Consider the following 24,283-nt stretch of genomic DNA (forward strand, 5'->3'; position numbering starts at 1 on the left):
AATACAGTTATGAATGTGATTCTAGGTATAAAAGGAGACTAGTGAGTAGATGAGTTGGCTTGTAGACGTTTAATGTCCTGAAAACCTCTGTAGTCCCATTTAGACACTTGTTAGCAACAGCCTTTCTCATGACTAGCAAAAGCTTGGAATAAAACATGAACATATCTCAAGCATTTGTTCAAGACCACAGATCTTATTTAAGGCATTTAACCAAATACCCCATTGACTGCACGGCAATGAAATCAGTAATCTAAGTTTTAAATTATTCATTTTGGTGCCACTATGATTTCAACATACTTTTCTAAATAGCTAAACGAAAATACAAACATTTAGGTCTAATCAGAAAAAAGCAAAGTAGTGTCGCCAACTTGAAGGGAACATTGGGTTAATCTCTTAGATAATGATGTAAGTAAACATGATGGCAATAGATGAAAGACCCAGGGGAGTCTTAATTCCTCGTCACCGTTCGAAGGTCAAAGCTTTGGGAATGATTTTAAAGAACGTGACCTTGAAAGATAGTATACTAACATCCGACACAACACCAAAAAGCCAGCCTTCGCATGACACCTCAAACCAGAGACGTATAGAGTTCACCTGACGACCTTTGTTCCAGTTTCCAGAAGGCTCTAGAAAAATACATAAGCAGCTCACGTCACTGATTCATTGACAATAGCTGAGAACACTTTATTAGGCATTAACAACACATGTAAACGTGTTACAGAAATAAATTCAAACTTAATGATAATAATGTATAATTAGGGAACACGTCCATGAATTCCATGCACATAACAACAGGACATTTCCATATGTAGTTGATGCAATATTGAACTTTAACAACCTGTCATTTACTGGATATAACTAATACTTTTTTAACTTTATATTCACAATTTGTTTTTACACACAGTCTTTCTCATCTGTGACATACTGATTGAAACAAACATAAATTAATATTAGACATATGCAAGGACAGTGTATATTTCTAGTGCCAAACAATGGTGTGTACAATAGCATTTCACATGCTATTTTACTTAAAGAACTGGTTTTACATGAGTAAAGTCCTTTTTCCCAGTGTCCTCGAGTATATTTGGTTGCAGGGTTTAATGACTAATATATTTGCGTCACATCTGTATTCATGAGGTTTTGTTCTTTAAGGCATTTACTGAGTGAAAAAATATCATACACTGTCTTTTTCCCACCAAAAAACAAAGTAACTGGGTTTTCTAGGTTTTGCTCGGTTGGACCAGTATAGCTCATCACAGGGTTTCAGGAGAGGTAAAGACAAAGGCTTTTTTTCTGAATGAAAAGAAAACATTATCAGCAGTTTGAGCTTGTAAGCGAGATTACTTTTTTGGAAGATGGAACCGTATACTGTCATCTTTGGAAATACAACACCTCAGTCATCCGCCTCAACGTTTTTTTGATTCAACAGAACATGCCACCGTTCGATCTTCTTGTCCTTGTTCTTGAGACATTCATACCAGTGCTTCAGACATTCGCCTTTACCTGTGATGCCAAGCTGGCATCCACCTGTGTGGAAAAGACGCGTGAAAATATTAAATGAATAATTCACCTAAAAATTTCAATTTGCTGAAAATCTATTCACCCTTAGTTTCTTCATCTGAACAGATTTGGATAAATTTAGCATTACATCACTGCTAAATTTATCCAATGGATGCTCTGCAGTGAATGGGTGCCGTCAGAATGAGAGTCCAAACAGCTGATAAAAACACCACAATAATCCACAAGTAATCCACACCACTCCAGTACATCAATTAACATCTTGTTAAGTGAAAAGCTGCATGTTTGTGAGAAACAAATCCATCATTACAATGTTTTGTCACTTCTAGTCAAAATGCACATAATCCATAATAACACTTCCTCCAGTGAAAAACTCAATTTTGTCCTTTCACATCAAATTCCTGCCACGCATTTGTTTAGAGCTGTTTTGGACTGTATTGGCTTGTAAATGGTGCTTGATATGTGCACATTTCTTTCCCAATTCAGACGAGACAACTGGATAGAGCACTCGTATTTTGGCCAGAAATACACAAATTTGAAGTTAAAAACATCTTGATGATGGATTAGTTTCTTACAAACATGAAGCTTTTGTCTTCTCAAGATATTAATTGATGGACTGGAGTGGTGTGGATTATTGTGATGTTTTTATCAGCTGTTTGGACTCCCATTCTGACGGCACCCATTCACTGCAGAGCATCCATTGGTGAGCAAATGATGGAATGCTACATTTCTCCAAATCTGTTCTTATGAAGAAACAATCTATTTTACATCTTTAATGGGTGAGTAAATTCTAGGAAATTTTCATTTTTGGGTGAACTATCACTTTTTTTCGTAATGTATATATATATATATTTCTCACCTATGAAATCATTAGATTTTCCCATGTCATAATCCCAGACAGAGACATCCAAAGTTTTCTTTGCCAGTTCAGCATGCTTGATTTCATAGCTGAACTCCTGAAATCACAAAAAAAACCATGACAGGTCCATTTCAGAAGATATATGCCAAAAAAAACTTCCTTTCATTATAGTGTCAGAGCATATTAAAGCACTGTCATGGTGTCACGTCAGTGTCGAGCGTGTCAAGACGTTCACTGCAGGTCATATCGCCAGAGACGGAAAGAAAGAGCACCTCATTAAACTCAGGGTTAAGGGTCTTCTTCTTGATCTGAGTTTTATACTTCGCTTTCTTTCCCATGTCGGGCTTCAAGTAACTGCAAAACAGCATGAAAATTCAGAGACACAAAAGCACACAGCATGTTAAATAAGCCTAATGACTGTTACAAAGCAATTTCACCATGCAAATGAATCTTCTTCCAGAGAACATTTTAATTATACTTTGAGAAGTGCTTTTTGGTGCTTTTTATTAGACTGTTGTATACTTGCATCTTTACAAAGGGGTCAGAATAGCCATTCGAGTCCATTGCTGCCAGATGAACACATCGAACTACACCCACAATCAGACGACTCTGCTGGCTGTTGTAGGTGAGAGAAATCAGGATACGTCCCCTCTCCTCTGCCTCTTCATTGTCCTTCAACTGAAAAAAGCCACACAAAAGAGGAGTAAACCCATATATCTCACTAATTAACAGATCAATCATTAGCTGAACCATTTAACCAAAGTGACTTATATAATGCACACAGGTGTACAGATGCAATTCAACAAGGAGAAATGGAGGTTAAATGCCTGACTTGACAGCTACCAGGTATGATTTCTTGGGAATACTTCAGTGTTGTATTTAATTTCATAATTAATTCTAAAAATGTATGATGCAGTTACCTCCTCCTCATAGAGCGCCATGCCACGAGATGCACCTGCGCCAGCAGTACGTCTCACCTGCGTACCAGGTGTTAAACATAGTCTGTTTACTACACTGCAAAGTCAAATTGGGTCATTCCTACAGTTTGGTGGATTTTATGTCCCCATGAAACAACATGAAATGGTAATCATCTTTCATGCCACATGGTTTTCCATGCATAGATGTTTATTAACACATTAACGCAAATTCATAATGATTAGAATCTAATCTAAAAATAATAATAAAAAAAAATGTGTAGCACTTGACAAACAAATTCCCATGTTTTCAACTTCATATTGAAATAAAGGTAACATGTTTGTAAATTAGCCATTTTAAATATTAGTATATATATTTTCTTGTTCTCTTTGACAACTCACCATTGGATCCTCTGCAGTGAATGGGTGCCGTCAGAACGAGAGTCCAAACTGCTGATAAAAGCATCACAGCAATCCACAACACTGCAGTCCATCAATTAATGTCATGTTTCAAATCCATCATTACAACGTTTTAACTTCAAATCGTCACTTCTTGCCAAAATATGAGTGCATAATCCATAATAATACTTCCTCCAGTGAATAAATCCATCCCCTGTTGTCCTCTCACTTTAAAATCCACCAACATATTTGTTTCAGAACTGTTTTAGACTTGTAAATGGTGCTTTATCTGTGGCATATTTCTCTCCTGATTAAGACGAGACAACTTTTTCTTTGAAGCAAGCAATATTATGGATAGAGGACTCTATACTCTATAGTTTAGCCAGAAGCAACGTTTTGAAGACTGGAGTGGATTACATGTAAATTATTGTGATGGTTTTATCAGCTGTTTGGACTCTCATTCTGACGGCACCCATTCACTGAAGACGATCCATTGGTGAATAAACAGACTCATGGGCTTCTTGAGCATAAAGCATTGAAGCATTCAAAAATACGTTGCATTGATAAATTGTCAATAGGACAAATTTCCTATACCAAATGTAACATATTTGGTTTGGATTATTAGGTTATACTACATTTTCTCACTATAAGACTAAAAAATAAATTACATTTTAAACAGTTTTTCAACAAACCTACTTAGCCCAGAATTTACCCTCAACTGTACGAATGACCCCATTACAGTAAACTTTCTACAAAACGCTTTACTGTCCCCTTCATCTTACCGGAATCACTCTCTCAAGACACACATTGAAGGTCTTCTTCTGGTTCAGCTTCAGTTTTTTCAAGACCACCCGCGTCTCGCCGATAAACTCATTATGGCCGAACTTGTCCTCATCACTGACAGAAAGCCTGCCAGGGAACAATGCGAATGCTGACCCTTTCCACTCTGGGAAATGTCACGGCTTTAATTAAGTCCACTGCAAACTATTCTAACCGAACACATCAGTGAGGCTTTCCAAGAATCTTGCAAATGCAATGGAAGAAAATGCAACAATCAGTTCATTCCATCATGCAAATGACTGAGGAAGGAGAATTGTAAACAATTAGCGTTATGTTGCCCATTCACATTTACCTCTGAAAGCTTCAGTGCATTAAATACAGTAAAGCTTGTTTTACCTGAGAGTCTTTTTCTGCATGTCTTCATTAGTGATGCCATGATAAACAAGGGTCTCGTTCCACACAGGGTTCAAGGTGGTACGAATCGTCTTTGTTCTTAGCTTGTTAGACTGAGAGATCAACAAAATATCATGCATTCATCATGTTCTGTGACAATTTCTACAACAACTTGTACAGCTGTTGTTACCATAAGCAGGATTTCTTTTAAAGATCAATACCTTACTGGCTCCTGGAAGCAGGTGCAATTTCACATAAGGATCAGCCAAGCCATTGGAGTCCATGGGCTTGAGACCCTTCACCAAAGATGGAAAAATTGCATGGTTAGCAGTTCTACATGATCCTACAGAAACATATTTCCAGTGTAGAAATAGATTGCATTGAAACTGCCTGTTCTAGGGAAGAAAGACAATACCTTTGCTTTGATTATATTGCAGTGCAGTTCGTTTTTCTCCTCCTCGTAGAGCAGACTGAACTCCAACATGCCCAGAGTGGCTGGAAAGTGGACAACATCATGTGAAACTCATGAAAAAAGCTGACACCAAAGAATAACAGTCTCACTTCAGAGCACGTCTGCTGATTTTACGCAATCTGTGATGCAAGACTTCCACGGTAAACCCATTTTGTTCTGTGTGGTTCCCATGGGGTACAAACATGTCCATATGTCAGTGCAAATTAGCATCTTACTGGCATCGTCAGAGTCATAGCTGTTGGCGTCCTCTTCATCCTCTGCGGTGGGGGGTGGTGGCTGGCGTGAAGCGGGAACGCTGTTGGCAGCTGGCAAACGTGCGTCGGTCTGCATAGCAGGTGGTGCCCTGGCCTCCGGTCGACTCATAGGATCTGGAATTCGTACCAAGAGACATGCACTTATCGGTGAAGCAAAATCTGTGCAGTTGCTACATTGTTATAGTCAAAACAATTAAGAAAGAATACACAGTAACCACTGGGTTAAGCATCCAGATCAATAACTCCAGATGCATCAACCAACTGTGAGAAGTCATTTAGCTGATGCTTTTAACCAAAGCAATCTGCAGTGCGCTTATTATAGGTTCAGTCCCACTGGAGCAATCTGAGGTTAAGCATCTTCATCAAGGGCACAATGGCGACAAATCAAAACCTTGTGGGATTTAAACCTACAACATTTCGTTTTCCAGCCCAGGGGTAAACAGAATGAGCCTAAATGTGAATGTAAGTCACTTTCTGAAGTGTGCACACAAAAACGTTCCTTTATAAATCACAGTCCATCTTAAGTTTAAACGCAACGTGAACAAGTAAATCAACTCAACCTAATGAATTAATTTCAGTGACACATCGCAAAGCAGTTGCACATATAAAAATGCATATTGTTATTGTCTATTTATATTCACATTTTAAGAGACGAAGTTGTGTGTGTGTGTGTGTGTGTGTGTGTATATGTGTGTGTGTATGTGTGTGTGTGTGTGTGTGTGTGTGTGTGTGTGTGTGTGTGTGTGTTTTATATGCATATATTTATTTTGGTATAATTTTATATAATTTTTTTTATCTTTTATCTTTTTATCTTGTTTTTCCAAGAAAATCATATTTTATAAATACTGCATTAATTTTAATGACGTGATTATCACCAAGCAGTTGTTTATTTGCACATAAAATAATATGCCAAACATAAATAATTTGGCCAAAAATGTAAATGTTGTCATTTTCTCACCCTCCACTTATTCCAAACCTGTATGAGTTTCCATTTCTGCTGAACACAAAACATATTGTTCAATATATATTTTGAAGAATGTTGGTAACCATGGATTTCCATGTTGTTGTTTTTTCATAATATGAACAGTATTTTTTGCACTATTCCATTTCTTTCAAGTAAAAATTTTTTTTTTTAGATTTTGTTTTATTTAACAATTATAATCCTGATGTGTTGTAACTTGTAACCAAAAGTGGTTTTAGTTATTGCCTTTATAAATACCGATTTGCTCCTCAGTCCTGACATAGAATGAAATCTGAGGAATTTAGGATCAAATCCGATCATATGTGCGTTTTCTTAACAAGGCCCCTAAACCACCGTGCAATTGAAGGACACACACACTTTAATAATATTCCCATCCCTGAATCATTACTGCTTATGCTATGTGAATATTACATGAATTCTCTCACCTTTTTGTATGGGAGTCCTGGAAAAGGTCGACGCTGGAGGTTTGGAGCTCATCACCGGTACTTCTCTATTCACCACAGGTGAGTACGTTTGTCCTTCCACAGCAGCATTGGAGGGAATTGTGCTCCTGCTCATAGACTGTCTACCTCTGTCTTCTTCTAGGGCTCTCTGGGATATGACAGAATGCTCGTCCCGTTTAGGGGGCATCGCTTCTGCTGAGCACGGGAGAAAACGGGAAAATGATACTGCAATCGTAAGCCTCATTTCCTCCAAGCGATATTAAGTGTTATTGAAATGCAGGACACTTACCAGATATCTGCTGCTCTCTGCCGGTGACCTGCATGCTCTCTGCATGGAAATATAGCAGTTTCTTTGAACCATGAATTATGAAAACATTACAATAAATTACCCATGCCTAGTGCGAATACATTAAAAGACTGCATGGTACTGAGAATTTGTAATTAGGAATTTTTCCAATGCAAAGCAATACTAAAACTGTAGAGCTTACCTCCATTTTTTGGCAGTGAAGATACTGAAGACTCTTGATTGGTTGGTGCACTGGTGGTTCTGAGCTCTCTATTATTAGAGATTGGTAAAGGAGCGGGTAAAATCTGTTGTGGTAAACCTTTGAAAAACCAGGCACCAGACCGCTTCAGCATCTTTGGGAAAGAATAAATGATCATTTGGCAACTTCAATGTAGTTTTAGTGCACTGATTTATTCTAATTCACCACTAATAACATACATCTGTACTCAGTTTAGCAAACTCTTGCTTGTTTGAGTGAATTGTAAGAGTCTGCTAAACTAATTTTGGCCTAAAACAGAGTACAGCCAAAGGCGGAAATGTAAATTTCATTTAAGAATCAGCCTTTTTTGCTATTCCACTTTGCAAGCTCCAAGTAATTTGATACACTTACGCTGATTCTTAAGTTACAAAGAAATGTTCAAACCCAATTGAATCTTAGGAGATAAAATATATGTTACAACATAAGTTAGAATTCACGGACTAAGAAAAATAGGAGGGATTGTTTACGCTACCTAAGTAATTGAAAAAACAATGCTGCGTTACATAAGTTTCTATGTTTTCTTTTACAGCACCTGTGAATCTCATCTCAGCCAATTACCATCCAAACAAGCATCAGCTGGGAGCTGGAATGGCTGGAATATGAAAATGCAGGAACTCACTTCTGCCCTGGTGTTATGAAGTAAAATGTCAGCAACTCAGTGGATTAAACGCAAATAGGATTCGGGCTTCATGATCTTGTTGCATTAAAGAGAGTCACATCTCCTGCTGCTACTGACCCCATCTGACAAGGTAACTAACCGTGACTTACATCGTCAAAAGGATGAATCATCTTATCACAGTCAAAGTGTCTTTGAAAGTTAGAGGTGCTGAACTATCCTGTCTATTTATATCTCTGAGTTACACGCAGAATAATTATTCTGTGCAGCCAGTGGAATATTATTTATAGAGCATTTTTTAGGAGTTGATTTAAAATTGTTTTAGAAATGGATTTGTTTAATCAGATATGCACATCGCTGAATAAGCATTGCAACTACTGCTCAGTCGTCAAAACAAATGATCTCATCAATGCCAAGTAAGTGCAGAATTACATTAACAAGCACTTTTTAAAAGCACACCATTTTCTGAATATAAACCTCTGCAAAACAAAAGTTTTAACATGAGGGATTCACAATACAGTTATTTACCTCATTATTACATTTAAGGAATAATTCACCCAAACAGGAAATTCTGTCATTAAATCAAATTCTGTTCCACACAGATATTTAGATTTTTGATTCAAAACAGTGCACCACTTTTGGTTACGACACACCAGCATTATTATCTTTAAACAAAACAAAAACAATTTTTTTTTTTTTAAGTTTCCGTTACTTGAGATGAAATTTTAATTAAATTCAAAATTATCATTTTGTCATCATTTACTCACTCTCAAGTTGTTCCAAACCTGTATGCATTTCTTTCAGATGTTGAACATACAAGAAGATATTTTGAAGAATGTGGGTTACCAAACATTTGACGGTAGCCATTGACTTCCATAATATAAAAAAAATACTTATAATATATTATAAATAATATATTTGTGTTCAGAAGAAGAAAAACTAATATAGATTTGGGACAAGTGAAGGGTAAGTAAATGATGATAAAATTTATACATTAATATATATACAAAAATTAATCTCATTTTATTTCAGCAAGTTACCAAGGAAATGTTTCTTATTTTCCTTCAGTTTAAGTTCTAAAATAGCTAAATTAAAACTAATAAATCACATGTAATAAGAAAAAAAGAAAACAGTTACCAATGCCAAAAAAATATATAATTAAAATTTCATAAATACAACATATTAAATTTAATAAAAAATGACAAAATGCAACTAAAACTTTAACTTTAAAAGTGGAAACATAAAATATAAAAATATGCAATGCAATTTAAAAATTAACAAAAACTATAATAGTAAATAAAATCTAAAATAATACCGCGTCAACATAACCAAACTTGATAGACATGTCTAAAGGCAATTTGAGATTTAGGCTGCAGAGTTGCAGAAATAAATAAATGACTTAAATTTGTTACAAAGCTTCATTTGACTTCAGAAGACTTGGACTTTAGCACACATGGTCTACTTTAATGGTGCTTTTTGAAATTCATGGTCACAGTGACCTCATTGTTTGAAACAGATGAGCTCAAAAATCTTCTATTTGTGTGGAAAGAACAGCAGAATTGGGTTTTGGCTGAATTATCATTGCTATAAAACAACATTCATATGCCTCCGTGCATCTCACCTCTTTGTGCTCACTGCAGATTTTGCACAGCCATACTGGACTGGAACGACTGACGCTTTGAACGCCACACTTAGTGCACATGTTCTGTGGAGGTGAAACGCAAACAGGCCTCAGGAGGCTGTGCAGGTGTAAACGCACTCAGATGGCATTAAGTTCCATCACTTCTGAAAAACAGACTAAACATCCCCTCCAGGATCAATAAAACAATCTATTGATCTTTGTGTCAGGCTTCACAAAAGACAAGCATTCCGTGTCATTATTTTTGATCGTGCAGACTGATTGGCATCCCTCTTAAATGCACACGTGGCTCAGTAATGGGCAGGGCATAATAAAGATAAGTGCATATCGCTCATTCATTTCTGCTTGGTTATTTTTGGACAATTGTTATTGGAAGACGTGCATTAGATAATTGCATGAGGTCGAAGGCTCGACGAATGCACATCTACCTTTTTGCACTCGGCGCACACGACTGCACTGACGCCCGCCAGGCCGAACTGCTGGCCGCAGAGTAAACAACGCAAGTCGCCGTCTCCGCAGGCCGTCCGCTTCATGCTGTCCAGGCGATTCACCAGACGCCTGCGGGACGAGAAACGACAAAGTATAACGTCAGCACACTTCCACCACTACTCCAAGTGGTTATTGTAATGTATTGATGTAAAGAACTGTGAGTTAAGACGTTTTGCAAGTAAAGTGCTGAGAGAGAATGAGAAAGAAGGCAGTTCTTGTCTAGTTAGCACTATTAATTTCTTGCAGTACATTCCTAGGCTGACTCTTGGCTTGAAAAAAAGCTTAAGCACACCCGTCTTCTCAATCACTTGGACAGATGTGCTTGGGCTGAATTGCTCTGCGGAAGGAGAGGAAACTGTGAACCGATGCTTTTGGGGTCTCAGGTGTTAGTCAATATTGCCTTTGCTACAAAAGCTATTGAGTCCAGTCCTGTGTGCGATAATGTGACAGCATATGTGACCCTGCGGATAATAGTATAAAAACCTGTTTGGGCACCAAGTGGAAGACGGAGTTTCAGAGTTTCAAAGCAGCTTTGCATTAATGAACTGACGGCATTGTTATAAAATTCAGTAATTATGAAATGACGCCAATTTTAGCTGTAAAGCAGCTCTACAGAGGTCATTATTCAACTCCATTTAGTTCAATGTTTAATCAATTCAGTTCAATAACTGCAGAAGTTGCAAAGTTAGTGTCATTATTCAACTCAATTCAGTTCAAATTTTGTTGTCATCTGATTATGTCAGTGTATTATTACTGAATATGAATCTCCCATCTTATGATACCAACTTTCCAGGTGTGTCTTCTAAAATTTCATATGAGGAACAAAAATGATATAATTGTTGACATTAGGATTATGAAGGTAAAAATAAATCATGTGGACAACAAAACCAAACAAGCAAGAAGCTTCAGACATTCGGTCTGTTTGATCGTATTACTCTTTGAAACAGACATTTGGGACAATTTATATTGGACTAAGGAATATTTAATTGCACAGACATTAACGAACTTAATGGAGTTCTCTATTATGATTTCCTTTACCAAAAGTATCAACTTCATCTCAGATGTTTCCCTTAAATCGCCTTATAAGGAATAAAAATGGACACAAATGAGACTATTATTAATGTAGAGAGGTTAAAAAAAATCATGGATAGAGTAAAACAAATGCTAGTCAGCAAAGTCTCGATTTGATCTCCATTTAATTTTACTGCTATCTACAACAAACAAATGAGACAATAAAGACATCTAATTTGTGATTAATTTTCTTTCCTACTGACAAAGGAAAATTTCATTGCATACACATGGCTCTTTTTCATCTAAAGAGACCTAATAGAGTTTTCCATTATGATTTACTTTACCTAACAAAAATCTAGGTTGTCCCTGTATTCCTAATATTTCTTGGGAGAAATAAAAAGACACAAATGAGTCAATAATTAACACAGGAGGAGTATAAACGTACAAAATTAATATGAGGATAGATATTTCGATCTGAGAAGAATCTGATGAGAAATGTTCACACTGAGATCTCAGACTTTTGAAATCTTGGGAAATCTGAGCACGGTTTGAGACATTAGGGACAGACCAAACTGACGCCAAGCAACTAACGCTGAGGAAAGTCGATTGTGGCATCACCTCGCAATAATTCACATCGCCTGCGTCGGGGCAAAAAAAAAAAAAAGTTGTACTAGAACTACACCTGACGGCAGGTGGTAGTGCACTGTATTCGGCATTTAAACAGGGAAACCAGAAGAGCTAGAACTGTGGATATACAAAGCAACAGCTCTTATTACTGACAGATTCCTGTAGCTTTTTCAACCATGTCTGCTGTGTTGCAAATGGCACTGGCATTGTCATCCCTTGGTCGTCGTCTTGTGGATAAGGAAACAAACGGATTGAATGACAACAGGGGCACGTTCAAGCTCGCACAACGTTTTGCTACGGTTTCCGGGTTGAATGCCATGTTTCCTGGAAATGGTGTGCAACGGGGTTTGAGATACGTTTTCTCTTGTTTGGTGGGTGTGTCAAAAATGTCAGCCCAATCAGCAGCAACATGTATATAAACCACGTGGTACTAAAGAGACAGCTCACATAACGGCTCCAGATGGGTATACGCAAAAATTGAAGATATTAGAAGACACGTTTGTCGAGCGTATTTTGCCGTGTTAAATATGCATTTATACCGATTTCATCAGGCTATGAAAATCTTCAAAAAGAACACGAAGAATGGCCTTCTCAGCTGCCATAGTTGCAACACTTGTGTCATCAGAACAGAGTGTTCAACGCACCACCATTTCTGTTTAAAAAACGTTTTGCACCGTTTTGTCAGGGCTGAACGCAGCCCAGGTGTCTGTGCATTCCCTCTGTCATTGGTTTGCTTTCGTCAGTTCAGATTTTTCTCATGCGCTCATTCGCTAAGCTGACTAACCAATCTGAGTTCTCTTTCTCGTCGTCAAGCTCCACCACCAATTTGAAAGGCAGAATTGGCTGAAAATGGCTGATAGTATCCGACTAGAGGCAAAAAACTAAAGCCGACGACGCTCAAAAACCACACGATATATCCTGACGGCCGACCGTCTGCTTGGTGTGTCCTGGGCTTTACTGAGATCTCTTCTGAAACTTGTACGGAGATCATTCTCCATTTAAAGTATAATTACACTTCCAGAATAAAAAATTCCTGATAATTTACTCACCCTCGTGTCATCCAAGATGTTCTTCTTTCTTCAGTCGCAAAGAAATTACGATCGCATCGCAGAGCTAATGCTCTAATAAAAAGTATATAAATATAATTTTTTTTGTAAGAAAATGACCGATCGTTTCGCTAGATGAGACTATTGCTCAGCTGGGATCGTGTAGAGCCCTTTGAGCACCATTGAAGTCCACTATATGGGGAAAAATAAATAAATTATCAGGACATTTTTATTCTGGATTTATCCTTTAATCTCATTGGTGTCTTTGAGTCTAGGTGTAAATTGAACTGAATAATGACATTGTTCTCTTCCGTAGAGCTGCTATTTAGCTGAATTGATTTTTTTTCATAATGGATGGATTTTGCAAACATTATTGAACTGAACTGTATCAACAATGAAATAAATGAACTAAAAAAAAAAAGACTGTTTAGAGCTATTTTAGCCTACAGCAGAATTTGAATTGCTCATATTTGAAGAAGTTTCCTGTTTATTACAATGAATCTGCATTGAAACAATCTGTATTGTATAAAGCGCAACAAATAAAGGTGACTTGACTTAAAGACTTAAAGCAGAACAAAAACACGACTTCAAGTCAACGTCTCACCCAATCCTCTCTTGCTCCATGGCCTCCATCTTCTTGGCTCTCACCAGCACGCTGTTGATGATTTCCTTCTCCTCGTCCGTCAGCTCCTCGATTCCAGCAGTGGACTCCATCTGTTTGCCGTACATCTCGCAGCCCGTCCTAAAGCACACAAGCACAATAGTCAATTACGCCCAGTGCGCATCTGCAGCGGCAAATGCTTAAATATACCACCAAAAACTCCCAGCGGCCCCATCTGTCCATATTATTACCCAATCACAATCAACCAACAGAGGGGATTTTAGAGGAACACCGTGCTGCCCATACGGACACGCATCGGTCAGGAAATAATTTTCAAAGGTAGAGCAATTACAACAGCTGTTTTGTGCTTTATCTCCAGCGAAAGTGAAATCTGCTCAGTGCCATTTGACATTACAGCATGTCATATCATTAATGAGTCAATGCATCGCTCTTTCCGGCGTGTTGGGCAAATTCTATTCCGTCCCCACAGAGACGCTCGAACCGCTGATTGAAAATGTCGAGGTGACGGAGGACATGACTGATTGCCATCTGGGGCTGAAAAGAAGAGGAGGACACGGAGACACGGAGTAAAGGGGAAATAGAGGGAGAGTGATGATCAGACATTACATCACACTCTCACCAGCGCTGTCACTATTCATCTCATCAGCCGTTTCCATAGAAAGCGTGTCTATCACGTATGAAGCGCACGTCTCTAAGGGCCTGCCGGATCTTCAAAGGCTCCACCGAAACGTGCATCACAAATCAAATATGTTTGCATTAGCTGCTTGAAAACCCAGCTTGGTTTTATATGAAAATGCTGACGCCGACAAAAACGTCAGCCTTGCACTTAAATGTAAATGCTTTCAACTCTAAACTAAGCTATATACAAATAATATCCAATGGAGACAGAGATACGCATTTATGGAACGACAAAGAGAGGCATTTTGCTCTACAGCTTAACCAGTATTTACAGGGTTTCTGCAGGTTTTGAAGGTAAATTTTATTCTTTTAAAAGGTCAGAAAAATTACCTTTTCAAAAGGGAGAAACATTTTCACAGATAATAAAGACACTCAAATTAGTCTTCATGTCCACACCTTCCTTCTCAAGTAAAGGTATCTTGATTTAAGGATGTAAAACAAGACAAAAATACTGAGGAAGATATTAGTTTTTCTAATGCATGCAACATTTAAGACAGTGACTTTATGAATTTAAGACCTTCGGCTCTGATTTAAGACTTTTTAAGGCTCTAATTTGTGGAAGGGTGAATTAAGACCCACACAAGCCCTTTTCACAGACTACAATAGATCAAGAGCCGGTCCACATCTTATTGGTAAGGTCAGTTGTTGGGGGCAGTGCATCAATGTGCCCTAAATGTCATTTTCTATGCTGGGACATTCAGGACACTGATTGCATTATTCTATTAATGGCTGAAGCAAATTCAATATCACTGAGCCATGAAATCCAGACAGTTGCATAAAAAGCAAGCACAGCTGCTGAAATCTTTGGGTGACTTTGATGCAAATGCACTAAATCTTCTTACATGATGCTATACGAGAATTTAGTAAAACATCTATATTTTGGTGCTTTAAAGAACCCAGAAATCACTGATCTGAAGCACCTACACTCTTAAAAATAAACGTTCTTTATTGGAATCAGTGGTTCCATGAAGAACGTTTATCATCCATGGAATCTTTTCATCCCACAAAAGGGTCTTTATTGTAGAAAAAGGTTCTTTAGATCACTGAAATGTTCTTCACACTAAAAAAATGGGAACTAAAAATAGTTCTTCTAAGGCATCACTGTGAAAAAGGAGGCTTTATTTTTAAGAGTGTATAATGAAACATTAAGAACATTTATCATTTTCAAATAACTATATATGCCTTTAAAAAGGTTAAAGCTTCTTTATTAGCATTGATGATTCCATAAAGAGCATTTTACATCCATGGAATGTTTCCACTGGACAAAACGGTCTTAATAGTGGAAAAAGATGATTTGCATTTTTTATCAAGTTATTCACATATAAAATAGTTCTTTCTTTTAACTTAAAGATTCTTTGGGGAATCAAAAATGATTGTTCTATGGCATCATGGTTCTATGACACCCTTTTCAATGTGTTATTTGTAAGACTGAAATATCATGAACATTTAATCAACCATATACAGTCTTAAAAATAAAGGTTCCAATGAAAAGGGAACCATCTTCTACATGGAACCATTGATGTCAATAAAGAACCTTATTTTTAAGATTGCAGAGAACATTTAAATCATATAAAGGATCTTTTTGTGCAATGGAATGGTTTTAAGAATGTTGAAGGTTCTTCATGGAACCATCAATGCAAATAAACAACCTTTATTTTTAAGAGTGAAGAGGGTTCGTTGAGGGACCTCAAAACATTTTTCCACTAAATAATTTTTGTCCGATTGAAAGGTTCCATAGATGTTAAAGATTCTTCATGGAACCATCAATGGCAATAAAGAACCCGTGCAGCATAAGAAGAGGGTTCATTGAGGAACCGAAGGTGCTTCAAAGAAGCACTGAAGAACTACAAGCCAACAGAGCTTCATTAGCAAACTGATCTCACATATTAAACCCTAAATGCCACATCATTGCGCTCTGGAACCAGATGAGGCATTGGGCACACGATAACGAGTCAGTTTGATCAGCATGCCTGGATTTGGCAAACGCCACTTCTTTTCCACACCTTTCCGAGGTTGCCAACATCTCTGCCCACATTCACAATCTATAACTTCAGCTGTTCCAGCACGGCTGATATTATTACCTATAATACACTCTAGTGAGCTCTTGTGCTGTGATTTATATACGCCTTGGTGCTTGTAGACCCCCAACCACCGACTGCCTCTAGCAAAAACACCTGCTCTCCACCACCCCTGCTCCATTTGTTCGCAAACCGGCCACAACCTTCCAGAATACAGTATTTAAATACATCAGGTAATCTCACTTAAAGCAGAATGCAGGTTAATGAGATGTGGGATAACGAGATGCTAGGATTAATTGGGGCTGTTATAAGTCGAGTGGGCGGTAAACCGAGAGATATGCTGGTGTAAACTCATTAAAGCACAGCCTTTACACAAACACGTCAGTGTTATCATATCAAAGACGAATTAGTGGACCAAAAGAAGTTTAACACATGGTTTGCATAGATGCTTAATCACGTAAAGTGCTGTTGTTTGCATCTTTTTGTAATTTGGACACATTGTGTGTATATTTGCAAACCCTGATCCTGTTCAAAATGATTTGCTCTCCCTCATGTTGCTCATTATTTGCCCACCCTCATGTTGCGTCATTCCTGAACAAATGTATTATTCCTGTAAAATAGCGTTTCCCAATTTTTTAATCAGCCAAAACCATTAAACAAAATATTTACATGGTAATGCCCACTGAGATTTTAAGTTAATATTTCAATAATAAATTATTATATAATTATCTATAATGCTATTAGTAGAAGTGCTTTAACTTTTATTTTTTTTATTAAAAAATAAACATAGAAATATATTACGGTCATAAATTACAGTTACTATTGCAAATTATTAAAAAGTTGTAAAAAATGTGTAATTAGAAAAAAAATGGTACTAAGCTATATCATCTATATCATGCAGCCACCCCATTTATTTTTTTAATTTTACAATGTTTATAAACGGTGTCGCTAAAGCAGCATTTCTTATTTTCATTTGTTTTAAATTGAAGTACTAAAAAAACTAAAACTGTATATACACATTTAAAAAAATATATATAAAAATATATAATCTTCAAAATATTAAACTATAATAGTATATCAAAAACACTAAAATAACACTGCTCTTTTTAAAACATCACAGGCTGGCATGCTTCATTCTTGTAGAGCGCACTTGACATAAGCTCCAGACAAATTAAGCAGTGTTACTCATATGGGAGATGAGGATTCATATCCAACTTGAATTTCCACCCTCTTCGCCAAATCATTTCTCATTTGTCATCTCTTTGCTTTCAATAAAATGGCCAAAAAAACTTATTTACAAAATGTACATTGATTCTTCTGCGAACATATCCAATAAATCAGGTGTTAGGAAGCTTTCATAACAGGAAAGCAAAGGCACGCTCAGCAAGCGGCTCCGGAATACAGCGATGCCAGGTTTGCCTCGCCGTGCTGCCAAGAGAAAAACCCATGTCACTTGGAATTCATCAGCAGCTGCCGAGCACGAGGAGCATCACTAGCCCACGGAAACACTCCACAAATTGAAGTGAAGAAAAAAGAAACCGAGGGGTTTTAGCTCCACAATGCAATCTGCTCCTCGAAGGGGTTTTACAGCACATGTGCAAGTGTGTGTCTGTGTGCATGTCCACTGCAAAAGGCCCAACGACCTGGAAAAATGGATTTGAACAAAGCCAAAAAAAAAACAGGAAACAGAGGTGATAAGACTGATCTAACTTTAGGAGGACGAAAAAAGGAAAGCTACAGTATGTCAGTTATCTCAAGGCATATTGTGCATACACGCCACTTAACCCTATAAAGCCTACTGTATCATATTTGATATGCAAATGTCTAAGGCCTTTAACGTGAGCAAAACTTCTGAAGCCTGGTACATCGTTCACTTCTTTTTAGCTAGTAAAAGGACTTTTAGTAGTATAATTGTGAAAACATCTACCTTCAGCTTGCTATGAAATCTGTTTTTTATAAAGTAAATGTGAGAATAACTTTGATATTGTTAGTAACATTTCAAGATGAACACTTACAGACTGTAGCAACTTTGGTTTACTTGATTATTCATAAATTGTTGTTTTTTCAAATGTTCAAATGCTAGTCTCCAATATGGTTATCAGGCTTTTGAGTAAGGTTTATTTGTTCTCTCAATAATCATTGTATTGCATTGCATTACATGTTTTGATCATAAAACTAAGCATTTAAATCTAATCTTACTAAGATACTGGGAGATAGAATCTTTCTGGGAGATATAGAGTGACGACTGATATTTATATAATTTTATGTAAGCTATACTTGTTATAAAGATCTCATCGTTTAAAAATTTCATTGTTTTTATGGTCATCTAAATATCAAAAACTGTGCAAATTTTTGCTCATTTGAGCCTCAGAATAAAACTGTTATTTTTCCCTCCTTTAAGCTTTTTTTTTTTAAATGTACTTAAATATTCAATAAACTGTTTTATTTCAAATAATTGGATTCCTCCAACTACTATTTCATATGTCAGGCTTTACAGGGTTAATGCTTGATTTATAAGAGCATTTAATGCATACTCTTCAGCAAGACAAGAAGGATGGTGGTTGCTTGGGACATTTCTGATATGTCACTACCATGATGCCGTCACCGAAAGTGCATGCATTAAATTTTAAAAAGCCTTGATACGCTGTATCTGACCTACTTAACGTATTCCTGTAACAAACACTTGGCCGTTTCTCTTCTCACAGAATACACACTAACACAACATCAGCATCAGCACACACAAGATCATCCACCTACTCTAGACATCGAGAGCTTCACTGGTAAGAAGCGGCTTACCGGCTTACTGAGAACCCCAACAAGTTTATCCTTTTACCACCATTTCGATGAGTCTCCCTTTGAGTTAACGGATGCAGAACAGTGTTAAATCCATGGCTGTGTGGCACGATGGAGATGCAGAGCTGACTGTGGACATCCCTTTGAACAGCCAATGAATTCTATGAGGGAGATATTTTCCACGTAGCCCTCAGAAAAGTGATAGGCGTACCTCAAGGCTTGGTTTTGGGCCATTTGCAGTTGTGATTAGAGAGGAAGAGGGAAAGGGGAAAGGGAAAGGGAAAGGGAAGTGGTGTGTGGCCAAGTATAGTGACCCATACTCGGAATTTGTGCTCTGCATTTAACCCATCCAAGTGCACGCACACATTAGTGAACACACACCTGGAGCAGTGGGCAGCCAATGCTGCGGCGCCCGGGGAGCAGTTGGGGGTTCGGTGCCTTGCTCAAGGGTCTCACCTCAGTCGTGGTATTGAGGGTGAAGAGAGTGCTGGTTATTCACTGCCCCCACCTACAATCCCTGCCGGACCTGAGATTCGAACCCACAACCTTCGGGTTACAAGTCCGACTCTCTATCCATTAGGCCACGACTGCCCCATAAGAGGAGAACCTTAATGACAAAAGAAATCAAAATGGGCCTTTTTTCCTTCTTAATACATGTTTCTGGTCTTATTGTGAATAATTTAGAGATGTATTAAACATATTTAGGCCTGCAGTTAAGATAATTGCAAAAATATTATAACATTTACATCCATTTGGATTACACAGTTTTAACATAAGCTAATGATAAAAACGTAATGTGATGCACATTTGTCCGTCATACATAGATGGAACAGGTCAGATTCTGTAATGGTACTAATAAACAATGGAATTTAAGTAAGGAATAACCAGGTTTATTAATTAGCATCAATAAATCCAATTAGTTTCAATCTCATACATTTTAAGCTTGTTTCACAGTTAGCCGCATTTTCATACTTTTAACTGAATTAATCTAATTGTTTTCCCAATGAACGTGATTTTATTATTTAAATGAAATCAAATATATGCAAATAGTTATAAATAATAATAATACCACCAGAAACCACTTCTCACAGTCTAATCAATTCCTGATTGGCAAAACCAGCTGTTGCCCTAAATTTATTTCTGGTTGAATATCCTGTTTGTCACATTATGGAAGGAAAACACTGCAAATGCCATTTCATGCCAACATGTTTTGACAATACGGTGAACAGGAGCTTTATACTCAGGTGTGTGATGTCCTGGCCATCTGTCTTCAGTAGGAAAGCACACAGCTGCTTCTTCAGAATTTCATTAATGCTATAGCCCACCACATATCTTATATGGTGAAGGTGGCGTCCAGAGAGGATTTACCAAAGCCTTCATCTTACCACTGAGAGAAAACAACAGCTGAAAGAAAACAAGAGCTAGATGCCAAAAATAATGCATCACTATTACTGCAAAAAATATTTTATTTTCCACCAAACATAGGCATTATTAACCCTATAAAGTCTACTGTATCATATATGATATGCAAATATGTAAAAGGTCTTTTAGTATAATTATACAAACATCTATCTTTTTGCTGTAGAATCGTTACTGATTTTTATAAACTAAATTTAAGAATAACTTTGATATTGTTAGTAATATTTCAAGATGAACACTTCCTGGACTGAAGCAATTTATGTTTACTTGATTTTCATACATTTTTAGGAATATTGTGTTCAAATGTGAGTCTCAAATATAATCAATAGGCTTTTGAGTAAGGTTTATTTGTTCATCTCTCAATTGTCATTGTAATGCATTGCATTATATGTTTTGATAAAACAAAGAAATATCTTACTAAGACATTATTGGAGATATAGAGTGACGACTGATAGAGATATCATTTTATGTAAGCATCTGCTATACTGGTATAAAGATTTCAATGATTTACATTACAAGCATCAGAATTTCATCTCACTTTTTGTTCATATAATTGTCAGCATCTGCACCAGATTGCATATTTTTGCTAAGTTTGGGCCTCTGAATAAAACTGAGATGTTTTTTTCCTCTGTATTCTCACTATATCACACTATTGTGAGCCATTAATGCCTCATGTATCAAATATGATGCTCAACAACACAAAAAAAAAGTCAGTTCCCAAAACACTGTTCCATTTAAAATTAAAAATTATTTTTTTTGGACTATTGTTTCATGTGTCAGGCTTCACAGGGTTAACACTTACTACTAGTGATCAGTTTAACTGTAGAGTACATTTAATTTTCAGCATCCTGTCTTGTGAATGTAGAAGCTTCCATTAAGTCTTGTAAAGTGTCAAGAGTCTATAAGCTTTGTATTTTCAGATCTGATAGCTGAGAGCAAAGAAAGACACTAATCGCACACACGGCCAGTCAAGCGTTGAGGAATTAGAGAAAGATCTGAGCTGAAAGAATGCTGGAGTTTAGACGATGACTAAGAAACCTGGTTGGGACGCAATCGTGACCTATTGTTCATTGGCGCCCTGAGCCATAACAATTTCCTGAGACTGACTTTACTTTTCTATTATCTAAAATGTTGCAAAGCTTTGAAATGCAAAAGAGTTATTTTTAAATTCAAAAACTTGTGTCTGTCAAGCAACATTTATTGCCTCTGAATGCCGTCAGATCCTTGTCTCGCACACAAAAGCACGGCCCAGAGAGAAAAGACTCAACTTCCATTACATAACGCACACTCATCAGCAGCCTTTTGAGATGTTGTTCAAAAGCCCTCAGAGCTGTTCACAACTATTTGATGAGCTGTCTCATTCAAAGCTAAGCAGATTTCAATCTATGCAACTAAAACCCAATGAAATTCATGTAAAACATAAAGCGCAGAAAGACTGTGCATGTAAAGTCACGCCAGCAGACCTAACCCCACCAAAGAAGAGAGACACGAACTCAAGATCAATTCCAATCACGCCACATTAATTGCACAACATGCATGAATGTCTCTGCAATCTGTGTTGCGTCCTTTTTGCAATGCATATGTCTAATATAATGGAGCTGCTTCCATGACCAGTCCAAGATTTTACAGACATGCACAACAATCATAAAGCACCTCCAGACCCAATGCATTCACCTAAATGCTTGAAATGCAATGAAATGCAAGGCCTCCGAGCACATATAATCATTCGATATCAGCTCTGCAAGCTGTCAGTGATGTGAAGTCACTCACCGCTCTCCTCCTGCGCTCAGCAGCAGCACAGATGAAGATGTGTGTCTCTCTCTCTCTCTCTGTCTCCTCCACAGTGATGCAGGAATGATGCTTTAATACTGTCTTTAGGGAGAAGAAAAGCCAAACCCCCACCCCTCCTGTCTGACCGAGCCACACTGCCATCCAATGAGAAAGAACACAATTCATTTACACTGCACATACATACCTGATGAAGATGATGATGATGATTCAATTATTTTTTTATATCCACCCCTCTACCTGACTTTTGTTCCTATAGGCTTGTATATTATAACTTATTTTGCATTATTGCTGTTATTTTTACACACGTAGCAACAATCTGTTATATGCATCTTGTTATGCAGTTTGGTTTTCTCACATGAGCTCTCTTCTTTTACTAATCACCTTCTTTTACCACGGCTCATTGGTTTTAAAAGGTCACAATCGCCTCTGTGAAATGACCAATTATGCTGTAATTTGTTAGAATTAGAAATACTGAGCAAAATTACATGAGTGTCCCCTCATGTGAATCTACTGCCCCCTTGTGATTGTCCTGAATCTCCACATGCTGTTTTAGCAGAGCCGCTCTTCACTGTCAAACACAGGACTGCATCTCTAGACAGACGGCAGCTTAATCTTTTCCTGCTTTATCAAGACGCCAGTCAATAACGTCTCGAGGCTCCTCGGGGTCCGTGTCCTCATCTGATCTGGACCCAGAATATCTCGTGTTCTCGTGAAAGGTTTCCATAGACATCACCAGACTCTTGGTCTCATCCTTTGAAATACTTTTCCCAGCCTTTAATGCAGCCAATCCCAATTGTTGCTTGTTTTGGGGAGTTTCTGCCTTTACTCTCCTCTTCAGCTGGTGAAATTCATGTTCAATCAGATTTAAATCTGGAGATTGACTTGGGCAATCTAAGACTTTCCATTTCTTTGTCCTTATAAATTCCTTGACTGAACTGGCAGGGTGTTTTGGGTCATTGTCCTGATGCAATATGAAGCACTTCCCAATGAATCTGGTGGCATTTTCTTGAATATTGGTAGGCAAGATGGTTTTGTACCCTTCCAAATTCATTCTGCTACTGTCATCATACATTAAGTCATCAGTAAAGTTGAGAGGGCCTGTTCCAGAGACAGCCATGCATGCCCATGCCATGACACCACCTCCACCATGCTTTACAGATGAGGCTGTATGCTTGGGATCATTGCAGTTCCCTTTTTTTCTCCACATTTTTGCTTTCCCATCATTTAGATAGAGGTTCATCTTTATGAGAACTTTGTCTCATAAACACAGTTCCAAAACTCTTCTGGCTCAAACTCTAATCTTGCCTTTCTATGTTTGGTGCTGGTCAGAGGTTTGCATCTTGCTGTGTAGCATCTGTAATTCTGTGTCAAAGTCTCCTGAGGACAGTAGATTGTCAGAGCATCACCCCAGCTTTCTGGAAGTTGTTGGTGATTTTACAGACGCGTCTTTTAAGGTTAATTTTCACAGCTTTTATGATTTGTCTGTCATCAACTACTGTTGTTTTCTCAGTCGATCAGGTAGTTGTTGGTTGCTGGCGTTGCTGGTGGTTTCCAAACTCTTGATTTCTCCATGCCCTTTGTTTTTGCTAGAGCTCTAACTGACTTCCTCTTTTCTTTTAGCATCCAAATTGCTTGCTTTTCTCTCAAAGTCAGCTCCCTCATCTTCATCCTGGTTTGTGTGTGTCATCATCGAATGCAAGATTCAGAATACAGAAGTAATGGATATAACTGATACAACACATTCCCTGCTTTTAATATCTGAAGAATTAATGCAACAGGACACAGCTGATCACTTAGAAAGACCTGTGAGGCAACTGCTCCAATACTTATGATCACATCAGATAGAGATGAAACTATAAAAGTGCTGAACTTCTGGTAAAACATCTATGTGTTGAAATGGCTAATAATAAAATGTGACAGTCTGTAGTTTTGTCTCATATTCATCTTTTAATCATATTTGTAAATGTCTTGACTC

General features: G+C 37.5%; 1 protein-coding gene across 2 annotated transcripts; it reads right to left on the bottom strand.

Moving 5' to 3' along the window:
• Window positions 1-661: 661 nt before the first annotated feature.
• LOC306865570 (rabphilin-3A-like) lies at window positions 662-22,442 on the bottom strand. Of its 2 annotated transcripts, none has more exons than XM_079410263.1 (17): window positions 22,288-22,442; window positions 13,592-13,729; window positions 10,243-10,372; window positions 9,797-9,880; window positions 7,503-7,653; window positions 7,304-7,342; window positions 6,997-7,209; window positions 5,551-5,703; window positions 5,279-5,358; window positions 5,085-5,159; window positions 4,867-4,976; window positions 4,473-4,599; window positions 3,298-3,354; window positions 2,904-3,055; window positions 2,650-2,731; window positions 2,378-2,474; window positions 662-1,527 (listed from the first exon to the last, which is right to left on the bottom strand). In XM_079410263.1, exons 2-17 carry the CDS (start codon window positions 13,714-13,716, stop codon window positions 1,394-1,396), a joined length of 1,809 nt encoding a protein of 602 aa, XP_079266389.1. In that variant the 5' UTR covers window positions 13,717-13,729; window positions 22,288-22,442; the 3' UTR covers window positions 662-1,393. The 2 variants fall into 2 exon arrangements, with proteins under 2 accessions (XP_079266389.1, XP_079266390.1); XM_079410264.1 differs by lacking the exon at window positions 22,288-22,442 and adding an exon at window positions 19,102-19,312.
• Window positions 22,443-24,283: the final 1,841 nt, after the last annotated feature.

The sequence above is a fragment of the Barbus barbus genome, assembly GCF_936440315.1.
Source record: "Barbus barbus genome assembly, chromosome: 47".
Taxonomy (NCBI): domain Eukaryota; kingdom Metazoa; phylum Chordata; class Actinopteri; order Cypriniformes; family Cyprinidae; genus Barbus; species Barbus barbus.

Excerpts from the sequence above, each read along its gene's own strand:
- LOC306865570 (XM_079410263.1), bottom strand. The coding sequence starts at position 13,716 with ATGTACGGCAAACAGATGGAGTCCACTGCTGGAATCGAGGAGCTGACG. Across the intron at positions 10,373-13,591 it reads ATGGAGCAAGAGAGGATTGG|GCGTCTGGTGAATCGCCTGG; the intron begins GTGAGACGTTGA and ends CTCGTCCCGCAG. Across the intron at positions 5,359-5,550 it reads CTATGACTCTGACGATGCCA|CCACTCTGGGCATGTTGGAG; the intron begins GTAAGATGCTAA and ends TCCACTTTCCAG.